The 16,926-nt window shown below is 35.9% G+C and overlaps 2 protein-coding genes across 8 annotated transcripts in view; one reads left to right on the top strand and one right to left on the bottom strand.

Annotated features, from left to right (window-relative positions):
- The first annotated feature begins 5,701 nt into the window (after window positions 1-5,701).
- Window positions 5,702-15,228, top strand: LOC128682547 (beclin 1-associated autophagy-related key regulator-like). 2 transcript variants are annotated; one of them, XM_053767433.2, is made up of 9 exons: window positions 5,702-6,007; window positions 6,530-6,818; window positions 8,266-8,399; window positions 8,689-8,816; window positions 9,730-9,883; window positions 10,610-10,786; window positions 11,610-11,733; window positions 12,688-12,780; window positions 13,616-15,228. In XM_053767433.2, the coding sequence occupies exons 1-8, from the start codon at window positions 5,829-5,831 to the stop codon at window positions 12,757-12,759; spliced, it is 1,257 nt and encodes a 418-aa protein (XP_053623408.1). In that variant the 5' UTR covers window positions 5,702-5,828; the 3' UTR covers window positions 12,760-12,780; window positions 13,616-15,228. The 2 variants fall into 2 exon arrangements, with proteins under 2 accessions (XP_053623408.1, XP_053623322.1); XM_053767347.2 differs by lacking the exon at window positions 12,688-12,780 and having other exon boundaries at window positions 5,703-6,007.
- The window catches only part of LOC128682209 (cingulin-like protein 1), a 28,979-nt gene continuing 27,281 nt past the window's right edge, over window positions 15,229-16,926 (bottom strand). For all 6 annotated transcript variants that reach the window (XM_053766916.1, XM_053766841.2, XM_053767129.1 and 3 more), the window contains one exon: window positions 15,229-16,325. In XM_053766916.1, coding sequence (XP_053622891.1) covers window positions 16,203-16,325 — 123 coding nt within the window. In that variant the 3' untranslated portion in view covers window positions 15,229-16,202. The remainder of the gene's footprint in view (window positions 16,326-16,926) is intronic.

Consider the following 16,926-nt stretch of genomic DNA (forward strand, 5'->3'; position numbering starts at 1 on the left):
AAACAAAACAGATATTTAGGGTGAATTTCACGAGCGTTTGAACGCTGCGTTTCATTAGTGTCCAACATTTTTTTAAATAAAATATCATTTTTTAAAATTAAACTTATACAATTATAAAATTAACATTGTATCAGTACTTTATTTCATAAAATAGGATAATTAAATTGATTACTCTCTATTGTACAATTTAATAAACACTAATGACAGCCCGCGGCGGAGTTCAAAATGCTTGTGAAATTCACCTTTTAACAAAATTGACAATATCTAGCTACAAGCCGCCCTTTGCTAAAATTAAAACAAAATACAATAAAACGCATAAGTAGGTAAATCCTCACGTGCTTATTTATTTATTTATAAAGTCACTCACTGCACTAACAGTTGCCCAAGGCGTGCAGTGAGCCAAAAATATACATTAATTATATAAACACAATATAGTAAAATGATTTCAAAAGAACGTATATAAAACTAGGAGAAGTAACGCAGTGATTATTATCTGTACGCCATCGCATATATCAGCCTTACTTTATTAATTTCAGTGCCGTAGAATCCAGCAATTTTTGCATATGATCAGACAAATTAAGAATTCCATTTCGGGTAACTTCGTTGGCTAACGAACGCGCCCGCCAATTTTTACTACACCTTAATTTGCAGCCGAAATTCTGGCAATTCCTGCCTCCATTTAACTGAGCTAGGGCTGCTTCTAGCGTACGGATGTTTTTAATATTATTGACATATTAAAAATGAATTTACACATCAAACGTTACTATAACTAAACTTAAAATATAGTATCAAACCATACTTACCTAAAACTAAACCAATTTAAAAATGTACACCTTGTAATATACCTGCTTACCCAAGTCGTATTTATACGCCTAATAATAACACCGACACTAAAGTGGAGCTAAAATATTCTTTTTCATTATTCAATTTAATCATTGCATTACAAGAAGAATTGCAATATTAGATATTGTAAGCTAAATAACGTTTCTATTTTCATGTTTATTTAACTACTAGCTTTTGCCCGTGGCTTCGCACGCGTGAATTTCAGTTCGTAAAAGAAATCGAAGTAAAATTTCAGTTATTATTCTAAGACTGGTAAAATTTATTTATTACTATAATTAAAATTCGTTTTTTTTTTGTCATCTTTAGTTCAATTCCCTTCCCGCAATACAACTGTAAAAACCTCATCAAATTCCACACAATAAGTTTAGGACGTTGCCCGAACAGACATACAGAATAAAAAGATTCTAAAAAAAAGTTTGTTTTTTGCGTCTATTAGTCCCATAAACACCCCACATAATTATTTTTCTTTAATATCTCCTATGCACTGATATAACCAACAGTTTTATTATATTTAGATGTCATAGCAAGATCGCATGGTAATGAACGACAGACATAATTAATTAATTTCTCTATGAATATAGCCCTGGCGGGTACACGGAATTACGTTGGCCTCCGTCCACATAATCATTCCGTCAAAGAGGATGATCCATTCGCGGGGTCGTTTGCTGCTCGAGCTGCGACCTGGTGCTGCGTTTCAATTAACTTTCGAAATGACTAATCATGGCAACACGAGGAAAGACTGAATGACACTCATGTAAATAAATACTGAAGGCCCACCACGAAACATACAAACACAGCACGTTGCAAACGTGCACATGCTGTCTCTTTTACCCATATCGTGTACGCATCGTGTGAAAAACGAGACCAGTGACGTACTAGGTTTTTTTTATGTTTTATGGTAGTTCTCCAGTTTGAATTAATGTCACATGACTAAAATATTAGATAACTGCCTCGTTAAGTAGGTATTTACAGGTTATAGAAATCACGTCGGGTCCCTTAAATCGCAGCCCCGTCATCGTCCTCCGTTTTGTTGACGTCCGTCGACGTATCAACGCATAACAACGCTGAAATTGAGAATTGCCGTACATCGATATCAAAACACTCAAAAACTGTGTAAGACAACTGAGCAAAGGAGATTTAAAAGCGACGCGTCGACGCAACTCAACATTCGCCAATTTTTATTTCGTAGTTCGTAGTTTATTTTTATTTCGTAGTTCAAATAGGTAAATAAATATTGCTTAAATTACTTGTGGAATATTAGAATAGGTACCCATATGAAACTCTACTTACTTTAGTTCGTTTCAGAGTACTCTTACGATTGATAATAAAATGTTATGCGCAAAATCTAACCAAATATCGACAAGTATTACTCGATTTCCAGCCATGCGTCGTCTCTGGAGCGAGGAATATATTAGCAGGCGGTTTTAATTCCCTCAGCAAGTCCCTAAATCCGGCCCTTGTGGATACGGCTCTGGTATTGCACGCAACTAATTTTTTGATATAACTTATACGGCCTAATGAAGCTGGTCTTACAAGTAGCCTTTGTAATCTATGGCGAACAATGATTAGGTACTTAAAATAATGTTGAATTTATAAATAATTAATAGAATTTCCAGTACTGGCCGTTTCAAAATTCTATGTTTTTATTTTCAATTATACTAATATCATTACGCAATATAGAACAAAGTCGCTTCTTGCTGTCTGTCTGCCCTTTGTATTAAATCTTTAAAACTACGCAACGGATAACGATTTGATGCAGGTTTTTTCAATAGATAGAATGAATCCAGAGAACGGTTTATAAATATAGTGCGAAGACGGGGCGACTCGCTAGTATTACATAAGTACTAAAAATTCGATTATGATTTTGATATTTTTGGACAAATTGTGAGTTCAGCCTCACTTTCTTATAAAGATAACTAACCAAAACACAATTTTATTTCATAACTTACGATACAAATACATTGAAAATACATTTATTTCATCTTTGAACCGAAAAATAGAGAGTCTGACAAAATAATAATTAAGTAATGACTGATATATTTTGCGGTAACTATTAGTTAATTGCTATTAGGAATTTCTAATTTAAATACCAGATGAGTAAGAAGTATTATAAAAAAGTGCTGTTAAAATCTTTCAAAAGCAACATCGCGCCAAGTTTTCACATAGCTAAACTTTCTCAAGCGAAACGTATTAAATGCGACTTCGAAAATTTTAAATTTGACGGCCATTTTTGTGTTCCATAACGGATGATAAATTCAACCAAGTTTTAATAAAAATGGATGCATTGCATACGTACTTATGTTATTTATGGACGTTATGGGAAGAGGGAAGTTACTTTTGCATATATTAGGTATTGTAGGTACATAAAACATTTATGACTTAGGTACTAACTATCCATGCTTTTTGTTTAGAATTTAACTCGGAGAATTAAAAAAAATTGGTATTCAGATATATTTTTAACGATAAACACAGTCTTAAACGTGACATGTAAGTAAATAGTGTCAAAATCAAATCATTTATTGAGAAATTAGGCCTTCACAGGCACTTTTTCACGTCATATTCTAAATTAAATGATGTTTACCAAAGCTACAAACTACTAGCATTTCGGAACGACCACTGCTGAGAAGAAATGCCAAAAGAAACTCATTCAAACAGTTTTGGTCCCTATTATGCCAGAAGGGCTTACCATTTTTTAAATATAAATTTATGTATAATTTCTTATCAGTAATATAACAATGTAAGTACACAATAAAGTACATGGTCAAAAGGTATACTGAAACATATTATGATTGTGATCAAGTGCTGATGAAAGGAAAATATATATACCAATATATATGTATAATTAACCAAACAAAAAAAACTTTTAATAAAAGATTGAGATGACCAGTTCCCGCTGACCAGTGTGGATATCGAAGTATTACTTTTGTTTATGCTCTCCACCATTTAAATTTGCTTACCAATAGCCGGAGAAACATATTATAGTATTAAGTTTTATGTTAACACAACTTTGTAAATATGATGTTTTTGCAAATAAATAAAATAGTCTTTGTCTTTATCTCTGTCATTGCCTAAAACACACAATGCATCGAAGCAAACTGGACAGAGATGGACGATGGGGTAACCCCTCCCATATTCTAATGCTACAAGTATATTGGTTGCAATCTTTTGTGCCAGCACGTGGTATTTTAAAGACAATAGCGCTTAGTAGTGGGATAGGAAGTGTTCAGGTAGATTTATGGTAGGATACATCGAAAAGTTTGGTTCAGTTGGGTAGTTATCTTTCTGCTGGATGTACTTAAGTACGTATAGTTTAGTTAACACGAAATTATATAGGAAATTTTGTGCATTAAAATTTATTGGTTTCTGTGATTTTTTATTGCTGCGCTATGGGTGCTGGTGCCAGTAGGTAAGTTTTAAAAAAATATCTCAATTACCTATTCTACTTTTATTAGGTACATGACTGTTCAAAAAACGGAGTGTTGAAAATAATGTTTTCAGGGTCCATGTTTGCTTAATGTATTGTATTGTGAGGTGTCATTAGATTCCTTACATTACCCCGGATCATATAATATATATCATATAGTATATTATACCAGATCTAGATGGTGACGTCCTAACATAATCGATAAGAACACTATTTGACAATATTGAAAATTTGCTACAAATTGTGGTGATCCTAATAATTATTAGCCTTATTAAGCATATTTCAACATTACCTATTTAAAGTAATTTAATTGTTGTGTAATAAAGGAAGAAAAAATAAACAGTATTTTTGAAATTTAGTCTGTGATGGGAACGCTCTATGATTGGTTGAAGCTCGCGTTACGTTATACGCTAGTAGGTAATAACCGGTTTGCTGGAATGATTATTGTTTATTTTCAAAGTGTTATTCCCATCTTTTAACTATTTTTGCAACATTTTCGTAAATTTTGTGACCAGATGAAAAATAAGATTAAGTAGATAGGTATATACCTATTGTATATTCAAATATTTTTCTCCTCAAGTTCATTGTTAGAAAGTCCACCACGTAATGGCAGCCGAAATTCGCGCCAAAAAAATCAAGATGAGCAAGCAGCTCGTTAGCTGGGCACTAATCCAATAACAGTCCTCTACCCGGCCAGGAACCCTTTACGAATTTAGCATTCTGTATGCAAGCAAGCAAGATACCAGCTTATTTTCCTTTCAATTTAATTTAGACCACGCAGACCGAAAATGTTTACTTAGTTATATATTTACCTCAATATGTAATGACTTCCTAATATTTAATGTTTATTGAAAGTATCTAGGCAGGTAATTAATTCGTGTAACTATCGTGCGTTTATCCTATGTTTTTTATGTTTTATGTTAAATCCTATCTATACTGTTATCATAATGAGGTAAGCGTTTGTGAGTTTGTATGTTAAGATAATCTCCGAAGCTACCGAACCGATTTCAAATATTCTTTCACCATAAGAAAGGTACCTACATTATCCAAGATAAGCAATAGGCTATATTTTATCTGAAAATTCCCACGAGGCGAAGCACCGGGCAACATCTAGCAGTTAATATACCTGTGTTTTGTTCCGTGTAGTAAGTAGGTACGTGAGTGAATTTGTAAATGAAAACCTAAATGCCATTACGGAAATATATTTAAACTAATATACGTGCAAACATAACATTCTAAGATTTCAAATTTTAAGCAGCACCTAAGAATAAAAAATAAAGTATTTCTTTGTTTCCTTTTTTTTAAAAACATTTTATTTGAAATCTAGGTTGGCTGCTAAGATATATTACCACATGAGCAATTAAAAACAAAACTCTTTATTTTTAATCTGTAACGTCAATGTTGTGACAGCTATCACTGCTGTCCGCAGAATTCCAGCAGAATTCACAGTCACAGCTGACATTGACAAAATGTCAAGATTTTGTATTCATTTCATTTCGTCTTCTCGTTCGTTTTCAATTTCGCAAACAATACCTACGTAAGAAGTGTGTGTAATAAAACTATGGCTTTAAGTTATTTGTCAGAGGGCGAAGCGCCGCGGGATTTCCGAGTTTCGTCGACGGAGAGCGATGGACACTACACCAAGTGCTTGCTATGTTACACCGTGAAGAGAAACTTTTACTGTACAGAATGCGTAAAAACTGGAAGCTTTGTTCACTCGTCGATGCCCTACTCTGACAGGTTTGTGTGTTTTGTATTAATAATTACTAAAAACTACAATTTTATGACTCGCACATAGATTGTAGATTGTGGTTTCGTGATTGCAACTGGGTCTTGCATGATTATGTTTCTCATTGGAAAGGATATATAAATTATGTATTTACCATATGCGCAGTGTTTACACTCACATTTTGGTATGTAATTAAGAAAATGACGAACTAACCAAATCAAAGGATCAAAGAATATTGCAAAACACTACCGGACTGAGCATCATGGACTGAAGAAAAAGAGCACAGACCTTTCTCCAGTACTGGCATATAAATGGCTATTGAAATTAAATTAATAATAATCAGTTAATTAGCAGAAAAATAAAACACTAGTTCTGTTTTAATTAGTAATAAGTTATATTTTTACATAATTTTGAAAGTTAAATTTAATTACCTTTAGCAGATTATAATTATCTTTAAACTTTTCATAGATTTAGGTCAATAACACACATTACAACAAACAAAATGATTAATCTTAAAACTGACTATGTTGCAGATTCTCAGAAAAACAAGCAAAATTACATAGACTGAAAGTAAACAGACAACATGTATTGGACAGATGCGAAAAACTTTTATCTAGTAAAATAAAGAAGGACACGCTATTAACAGAAGCTAAGTTAGCCCGAGACAAAATAGACTTATTGAAATTAGCTATAGAGCAGAGGCGGAGCAACATTGACGCGAAGAAAAAGGAATTATTAGATTTAAAACATTATAACGAGGAGTTGAAATTGAAACTGCCTAGATACCAAAAACGAGTGGCCAGCCTTGGAAAACATTCACAGGTAAGTTTCATTCTCAAGTGTTTAAAGAAATTATGGAAAAATAAATTATAAAATAAAAAAGGTTCTATGCTTTACAATTGATTGATACTTACAGGTTCTGTGGCTGAAATACCTAATTGATTCTCATTTGTTTACTTATTGTTTTTTTAAATATTTACATTTTATGTAGGTCTTAGTGTCAACTTTTGAATTCAACTTAACCTGTCAATTGTGCAGAATCAAGACATGATAGATAAATAATTGCTTGAAAGGTGAATTGGTACTGGTTTGTAAGGTAGATATAAAAAATATTTTAAACTATTGCAAAGCAATATGTTTGTTATTACTTATTTATTTTGTTAATCAATACCTTTATTGCCGTAATATTCTCAGACTGAAACAAATTTTTGTTTCAAAAATATTATTTACTTTACATAATTTATATGAGCCTACCCAATGAATATGATCCAGTGCAGTGTAAACATAGTGGAGGGAATCAGTTTGCGATATACAATTATTACTGCAAGGTCTACTTAGTATTGAGTAGTTTTTGAAATCACTCAACAGTTATCATTTAGTCTTCTTGACCTAGTTCTAGTATATATTAACTATCCGTGTTTGTCTAACCGTGATACACATATGATAAATTATCTCCAAATTCCTTTTTTAATCAAGAATTTCATCATTTGTCTAACCAAGTGGGATTTTTGTGTCTACCAACAACCTCATCCCAAGAATATAATTTTAATTAACTTTATGGCAACTAATTAGAGCCTTGAATCTTTAAGTTTTGGCAAATGATGACCTGTGCCTCATTTTTAATGATCCCTAAAAAGGTAAAAATTGTAGGATCACTTTTCTGTCCATCTGTCTCGTTCACAAGATTTTTATTGATACAAGAAGAGTTTAATCTATGAACTTTTGTTATCATTGAGCTATGACTAATTTATAATGCCGCATACATACAAATTGCCTAATATGTTAATTATATGCTACAATCACAATCGTGATAACTACCTACTGTCTTAATTTTGTTATCATATTTTGTATACGATTCTGATGTAAATAAATCCCACTAATAATGTTGTGTCTTCACAATCAAACGTCTGGGCCAATTTTTATGAAGTTGGTATAAGGTAGCTTATACTTTGGATTTAGTAAAAAAGTGTGATAGTCAATGGCGGCGCTTTATAAAGTAGATGGCGCTACTGTGTATAAAAACCTTTTTTAAAAATAATTACCCGGGTAACACTGCTTGGTTTATCTATTCATATCACACTATTGCAATAAAACCATTCCCTCACTTCAAGGCTCTTCCCTATTTTATTTTTAAACGTGGGTATCGAAGAACGAAATTTCAATTTTTTTTGTATTCCTCGAAGCGCACTTTTTTGGTGCACTTCGACGGGTGCGCTCAAAACAAGTGCGCTTCGAGGAATACCTGCCTATATTATCTACATTTTGACAGGAACAAAAACTAGAGTTGCATCATCGGATGGCGCGGTACACGGACCAGGGGGCCGCGCTGGGGGCGCTCAGGAGATCTCGGATAAGGCAGCTCATAAAGTATATCTTCCCTGTGTACATGACTTACGATGTTAGGTAAGATTTCGTCATTTTTATATCATGAAGGCATTAGAGCAAAGTTGTGTGCTAGGGACGCCGAAGAGCGTGTGAAGTGGAGAAAAAGAATTGAATTTATTGATAAATAGTATTACAGTTTAGAAATAATAATAAATCTTAAAAATCTATTTTAGCTAAAATAAAGTTGTAAAATTTAAAAAAATAAAGTTGTTTTGCGCCGGTTTTAATGTGGTCCTGTTCTAGGGCGGGAACACCACGTCATAATTAATTCAACTAATACCAATTCATTAATTGGTCGTATTTTCAGTGATAGTATAGAAGATTTAGAATTCGTTGGCGACGAGTGGGAGGCGGAGCCCCCGAAGCGCTCCCAGCTGCACATCGTGGCGCCCTGGATCAACTCCGACCTGGACTGCGCGGCTATTGAGGCGTGGTGTGAGTATTGCATTGGTACTTGGAATATTTTATATACAATGTTGCAGACATTAGAATACACGGAAATTGCACTGTGTCTATGAATCGAAAGTTATATATGTTTGTTTCTCTGTCAATTCAGGCGAATACACACCAATAGACAGACTGATTTCTTTGAGTTTTCTTCGAATACAATTAATACATACATAGGACATTGGCGCTATTGCCGCAATCAATATACATTTTATACTATATCGATTAGCATGCACATTTTATTATTCTAAAACATTTTTTAAGTACACTCATTCCACAGGATTCTGCACGTTACATATTTATTACTCATGTCATTACATAGTCACACTCATTTCTTCAGCAATCGACTATATTATTGTAATAAATAAATAAATATATTAGGACAAATCACACAGATTGAGCTAGCCCCAAAGTAAGTTCGAGACTTGTGTTATGGTCAACGATACTATATTTTATAATAAATACATATATAGATAAACATCCAAGACCCGGGCCAATCCCATCATGACCCGACTGGGGATCGAACCCGGGACCACACGGTTCAGAGGCAAGCACTTTACCATTGCGCCACCGAGGTCGTCAATAGTGAGAGAAACCTTTTATTGGCCCTATTATTGAATAAGAATTTGTATTGTTTTCTTTTTGTAAACGTTTGTTTCTTTAATAAATAAATTTATTTTATTAATCTTGTGTCAATAGTTTACCATTAGAACTCTTAAGGTTTTGGATTCATTCTCCTCGGAGTTAACCATTTTCGCAGCATCAGCATAGTGCATATAAAATAATACAGATAATTTGTGACAATGCCGACTTCAAATGTCAACGCTGCTTTAGCAAGGCCGTCAAACTGTACGAATAGCATTGAACGGTGGCGGAAGTCAATAGAAGTTATCGTCCGTAGTGACGGAGAACAAGGACGCGGACGCGGAGCACGCGGGCGCGCCGAGCGCGAGCGCGCTGCTGCGCACGCGCGCGGTGCTCGCGCTCGCCGCGCAGCTCGTCGCGCTGCTCGCCTGGACGCTCGACATCAGGCTGCCGCACGCGATACCATTACAGTGAGTGAGAAAGTCGATACTATATTTATGGCACAATGTACTTGTTAGTTTTATGTATTTTGAGTTATATTATTTTTCTTTGTCTGTAATTGCGTGAAACAGTAACAAATAAAGATTTTATCTATCTATCGAAATCTTTTAAATCGGATTAAAAATGTTTAATGTAAAATTTTACTTCTCGTTACACTAATAGGTACTACGGTAATTCCTTCATTTTATTTCATTAGACTATCAGAGTATTCATTGTGACGTTATCCGAACGTTTGTTTCGGGCCATTTTGATTTATTTCTATTAGAATGTTCCTTCTCTCCGGTATATATGTAATGTCACAAAACTGTTTTCAATTCCGCCAATTTCTTCATAAAAATTGCCAAAAAATTCCTTTTCTCCGTTATTTATAACGGGAACAGTTATTTTTCCGGGATGAAAGGTGTCCTACGTTATTCAAACTTAATATCTTGAAATTTTGCATACATGTAGTATGTAAAATTTCAAGGTTTATTAAGTAGATAGAGCGTGAAAAGGTTACAAACTTACTTTCGCATTTATAATAATAGTATTATTTATAATCTCTCTCTCATCTGAGCGTATTCCCGGTTTCTTCCTTAGCCGTCGAGCGTCGGAGTCCAGAGCCCGCTATTTATAATAAAGTCACCAAACTGTTATGCGGCTAATTATGAAAAATAGCCTTAAATTGAATGGTAACACGGGTGGTTGTCCCCCAGCGAGTACTTGAACTGGCGCGAGTCGGAGGGCGGCGCGCGATGGCGCGCGCGGCGCGTGTGCGCGTGCGCGGGCGCGCTGTGCACGCGCGGCGCGCTGCCGCCCTCACTGCCCTCGCCGCTCGCCGGCCTGCACGCGCTCGCGCTCGCCGCCACCACCGACGAACACTCGCTCGGCAGGTGATTATCATTACTTTACTTACTCACTTTGATCACGATTTGAAGAGAAAATAATTCGAAGTCCGTACACCCAGGTTTTTAAATAGCGAGTGTGTTATTATACTCCTAACACTAAGTCAAGTTTCATTTAATTCGCCGAAGGCATCTAACATGCAACTACCTACCGACATCTCACAGCATCTCATATCAAAGTGGTTGCGTACACCCCGAGCTAAACAAACTATCAACCAATATTCAGGTTTCCTCACGACGGTTTCGTTAACCGCAAAGAAATAATCTACCATGAAACAAAACTCGTACCACACGTTCTATCTTTTTTTACACGATGCGTACACGATATGGGAAAAAGAGACGGCACGTGGACGTTAGCAACGTGCTGCGTGTTAGTATGATTCGTGGTAGGCCTTCTGGTTTACTCTATACTTTATTTGCATAAATATGGTTACATGAGTTGTTATTACATTGTATCGTCCGTCACACAAGCCTAATCCGGCCATGCAAAAACATGTTAACGCTAAAACATTATTACAAACGTTATTATTTATCATAAAAAATGACAAATTTCAACAAATGTCAATTATGTTTGGGTCGATCAAAAAGCTCTTTGACTGAGTAAAAACATTGGTTACATAGCCACGTTTTCAGTTCTTTGAAGAACTTCTCACGAGGCAGCAAATGAAGGCAAGGAATTAAAGATCTCCCTGCACAATAGCCTAGCTGCCATTGTGATACAAACTAGTATTAAATTGGAGGTAGAACAATTCGATCTTGATTACGAGTTCCTCCAACATAAATGTTTAGTGAGTTGATAACCATCGTTCAGAGTGGAGGGGTGGCTGAGCGCGTCGGTGGTGTCCGCGGGCGAGGCGTGGGCCGCGGCGCTGGGCGCGCGCGCGCTCGCCGACGACGACGAGCCCGAGCACCTCAGCTGGCCCGAGACCTTGGAGGTACTGTTTACTTCCTGCTCTAGCTCAGTGATCGTGTCTCCGAAACGAGTGCGCCAGTCTTCTGTCCTGCACTATGGTTCGCCAGTTAACTAAGCTCCCAGTTCACGCAGATCAGCCTCCACAGTGTCGCTCCAGCAGTATCTGGTGGACGTCACGATTCTCCTTCATTAGACGACCAAGGGAGACCACTACATCATCAGCAGACCTTTATATCCCAGTACTGGTTTTAGGAGACTCAATTTATGCTTTTCGTATCGCTCATGTATGTACATGATATCGGGCTACATGTGTAGCCCGATACCATGGAGTACACCCTTACTCTTAGATCTTCAGTTCCCTCGTCATCATCGACAGCCTCACACGTCCCAATTCTAGCTATAGAGGCAGCCCTTCACATCCCACTTCTGGCTAGAGAAGCAGCCCTTTACGTCCCACTTCTAGCTATAGAGGAAACTTCACATCCCACTTCTGGCTATAGAGGTAGGCTTTTACATCCCACTGCTGACTATAGCTTTACATCTTATTGTTGGCTGTAGGGCTTGTAAAGCTTTACACCCGAGTACTGTAAGTATATGCATGATAATATATGTATCGATATTCATCGGAAAGGGTGCATGGACATAAAAAAATATAATAATTTGGTATGAACAGAGTACGTATGTACTGTTCTTAGTCATACCATCGTCTCACATATATTATTATACAGATGTAAGTTGATCAAATTGTTGTATCCTTACCACATTATTTTATTTTTATCGAAAAAAAAAATCGTATCACATCACAATCCCTTTTTGCCATCAAACGTAAAAAATCTAACTCATTGAAATCATAATTATCATTAACATTTGTATTTCGTTTCTTGTCACACATTTTATAATTCGATGACTCAATTTGTTCATCCGATGATTTTAGCAACATACTGTTTATTGACATCACAAACTTGAACACTTCCAGGTGACAGACATCGACGAAAATGGCATTCTGCGCGATAAAAATGCCTCTGTGACATATTGTCCTATAATTTAGGCAAGCACAGGATAAACCGAGGTTTGGCAAACGACTTTATCTGAAGCATGGCATCTTTGGCTTGATACTGCGTTACGCAGTCGTTCCCGGACGAATTCTGTCCGTCTCAGTCACAAACCTTACGCGTGAAAGAGACAAACGAATCCGCCGCGGGTGGCTGATCTCTTTTGCACGTTCGACTTGTGACTGAGACGGACATAACCCGTCCGGAACGCCCGCCTAACGCAGTTTCAAGCCTTAATTCTCAATTTTTGGCGATTACTAAAATCATTCAGATGAAAGGTTCACGCTTTCATTGAGATTTATTAATTTCACGTGAATATACTTGGTGAGATTCAAATTAAAAATCATACATATACTACACACACATACACGATTACTGAAAGGATTGTTGTTTTCAGGGTTCCCGTATGACGTTTTTTATTTCACCGAAATTTAAATACGTTTTGTTAGATATTAATAAAATGTTATCCTTTGATTTTTCACATTACCCTGGTATTGGGCTATTTCCCGTCGAGAATTGGCTATTTGATTGGGTAATGCATAACGATCCTTATGTACTGGTTCAATTTTATGAATTACGTAATTCTACAACTCAAATGCTCTTCTTTGTTCTCATTAAAAGTATTGGGTTTGCTTTTAGTCTACAAAATGATGAAGTCACACACATCACTGTCATACAAATACCATATTTTAAAAAAGACCATATTTGACTTATCAAATAGCCAATTGCAGTCATATTTTTAAAACTGAGGGTCTTCATAAACACATGAAACACATCACAGTTTCTCAGTGCTAGCATAGCCATGCCAGTGTTCAGTACAACATGATACATAACACCACGCTTCTCCTGCAGCTGGAGGAGCTGAGCGGCACGCCCCCTCCCCCCGCGCCTGCCCCCTCGCTCGTCACGTCCGCCGCTGCCTCGCTCGCCTCCATGTGGCGAGGCTGGACCAAGTGATTCATTCCGTACATGCCACCACAGAAGTCGGGATAATAAATGTGCGTTACAACATTCAACTTTGATTTTAACGTTAAAAAATTACTGGTGCAACCCACGTGTTAAAGTAATTGTAACACCTTAACTTTAAAGAAATTACTAAGAAGCCTTTTCTAGTTATATTATTATGACGATTTCACAATAGTTCATAAAACAAATAGGAAATATGACTGTCCAGGAATATAAAACGCTTCGTCATGTTGCGTACTTGAGTAATGTAGTTTAATATGAGAACCTCATAGCAGGCTTTTTATTTTCCTGGTCAACAAATGAATTCAAATGTAGCTAAACTCTTCCAACTGATTAATGACAAATTATGTATATGTATACAAACTAACACGTCCTTTTTACACGCTTTACTATTTTGAAAACGATAGTGAGAAATTGAATAAAGAATATATATGAAAGCGGTCAAACCGACAAGTTGCTCCGTCGTGTTCCGTTGCGTCGACGCAGCACAGCTCCGTTGTTTTATATAAGTTTAACTTACTGTCTTGATTCGTCGACGGAGCGCAGTCTTCATGAGAGACAAAGCGGCGCGACGCGACGCGACGCGAAAGTAGTCAGTCTGCCGTCAAACGTAAAAAAAGACGTATGTCTTTCGAAACAAAATGTGGATGCGTCATTTTTCCGTATGACGGCAGTTATAGTCTATACATTATAGAAAGGAAAAGAACAACATAATACATTCGCGTCGCGTTGGATCGCGCCGCTTTATCTCAATGAGGACAACACCCGTAGAGTGTTTCCGAATTAATGTTTATTATTTACGTTGTGTGCATTGTCTAGTCATGCCATGATTTTAGAAACTATTACGGTACGTCTAGAAGTACAATTCTCAATTCATTTCCTTATTGAAAACGTAAATTAACTTCAGCCATCAAAGATGGCTAGTTTATTTTCTTAGTGAGGTGTTAGGTCAATTCACTCGCACGTCTTAGTGTCGAAGTTTCTGACACTCGCCTATTGTTAGGCTTATGTAATGGCATTACACTGTAGAAAACTCACCTAGCGTGTTTGTGCCAAAACGACACACAAGGTGCGTTTTCATGTATGTATATGTGTAAACCAAGCCTTCATAGTTAATCCAGACGTGTTCCAAGAAACCTTTTAAGGTGAGTTAATCCTACCAGTGGTGAAGATTTCTCCTAAATTAATCAAATTTAATAAGACAATGTAGGCGCCATTTCTAAGATTATCTCTCCTTAAGTGTATTGGCCGTGGGTATTAAACACATTTATATTTTCAACACAACACTTTCAGTGCTCAGAAAATATTAAATAATATAATATCTATTTCCGAGGCATAAAAGTATATTTCCGTATATTTTAGTCTATCAACTCAAGTACTGTACCTATATTTAGGACGTTTGTGTACACAAGCAAGAAAATGTCGTTAGCGAACATTGAGAGTTGTGTATGTTTTTATATTATTTTGTGATTATTTTTTAATAAATATGATTCTTTAAACATTCGTTTAATTAAAACCACCACCACAGTCAACAAAACAAATATATTTAATTTAAAATTACTATAAATTAGATTAAATTACACAATATACGACTAACAATACTGAAAATGCGTGGCAGTAAATCTTAAAATGGCTATTAAAAATCATGATTTTGCTAAAAACTTAATCAAATCTATTAAATTCAGTCATAACATTGGTAGTATATAGTAAATTTAAGACCATAATCATAAGAACTTGCCCGGTTAAAACCATCCATAAAACTGGCTATATAAAGGATTCCTTTTTCTACATTGGCTTTCCAGTTAAATGAACAGAAACATGAAGTTTACTAGTTACATCGTTGCAGCATGCAAGCCCCATCCCTCCTCGACGTAAATAAAGCTAGGTTTTCAAACTTACCTCGTTCCACATACCTCATATGAACTCTTTATTCCACTAGCTGAAGATCTAGCCTTATGATAAACCTGGTTATTTATTTATTATTAGTTTTCTCTAACCTAATTTCTGAATAATAAACTTATTTTTATAAAACGCTGTTAGGTTTTTCATAAACTCTTGTTAAAAACTGATTATTCGTTGCGTAAAATTACTCGGAAAGAAGGCTACTGCTGTTTATAATAATTATCTACAGTCCAACATATTAAGTAGTTACGTTTTATGCTTCAGTCGGACAATATTTTGCTATTTAACAAACACATCGGCAACATAAATCTTACAAACGTGTAACATTACGCAGAACCGAAATCAGTATTTTATTTTTTTAATGAAAAACATAACGTGTCACAAGTAAAACATGGACGCAATGAAAATTACTATTATCTGAATATCAGTTACATTATACTTTAGATTGTTAACTTTTTAAATCACTTCTAGCCATATTTTACGTAGCAAAAATGAAGTTTATCTTTCAAAAAAATTATAAATTCATAGGTGTAATGTGTCCTTAGCCTATTAAAACAGGTAAAGATGGATGTCACCTCGAGTGCGAGGCGGACCTTTGTCTCGACCATCGCCGCTGCTTCCTTGACAGGTCCTCTTGGAGCTGAGACATCTGCGCTTCCAAATCGCTCGCAGGAGATAAGTCGCGGTGACGGAACTGTACATATAACAACAAGTTTCTAATTAAATATAATATACGCGCATCGACGGAAAACATGCTTGGTGTGTAGTCTGAATGGTAAACACGCGTGGCGTGTAGCACTATTGAATTATACTTAATAAAATATCATATAGAATAAAAAAGTAATAAGATAATAAAAATAAATGAAATCTTGGCATTTTAGTCGACTAGTGACAATATCATTCTCGCATTATTTGGTTGATAACCAACATTTTTGCAAATGAACTTGAAACCACAAACAGGCTACATAAATGAAGCTTTATTTGGGAAAGTCAAGCGTTGTCTCTACTCAAAATAAGTTTTCCTCACGCAAATTGTAGAAAATAACAAAAAAGCGTGCGAAGGAGAGACAAACAAATCGGTAAGCGTATCTTAAGCGGAAGCAAGCACGTTTCACTACCGAGACCGCTTGCGGTCGACCAATCACAGCGCGGCAATCTGTGTGACGCGACGACAACCCCATCCCAACGTGATTGGTTAGCTGCGCCTCACTGCGAAAAAACTCGATAGTGAAATATGAATTGCATTCCACATTAAGTCCCTAAGAGAAAGTTCCCGAAATACGATCTTCCACTGA

Source organism: Plodia interpunctella, chromosome 1 (genome assembly GCF_027563975.2).
Source record: "Plodia interpunctella isolate USDA-ARS_2022_Savannah chromosome 1, ilPloInte3.2, whole genome shotgun sequence".
Classification (NCBI taxonomy): domain Eukaryota; kingdom Metazoa; phylum Arthropoda; class Insecta; order Lepidoptera; family Pyralidae; genus Plodia; species Plodia interpunctella.

Bases quoted from the DNA above. Each gene is read 5' to 3' on its own strand.
- LOC128682547 (XM_053767347.2), top strand. From the start codon at position 5,829: ATGGCTTTAAGTTATTTGTCAGAGGGCGAAGCGCCGCGGGATTTCCGA. The intron at 6,819-8,265 runs GTAAGTTTCATT...ACATTTTGACAG, and splicing joins GCCTTGGAAAACATTCACAG to GAACAAAAACTAGAGTTGCA. The intron at 10,787-11,609 runs GTGATTATCATT...ACCATCGTTCAG, and splicing joins GACGAACACTCGCTCGGCAG to AGTGGAGGGGTGGCTGAGCG.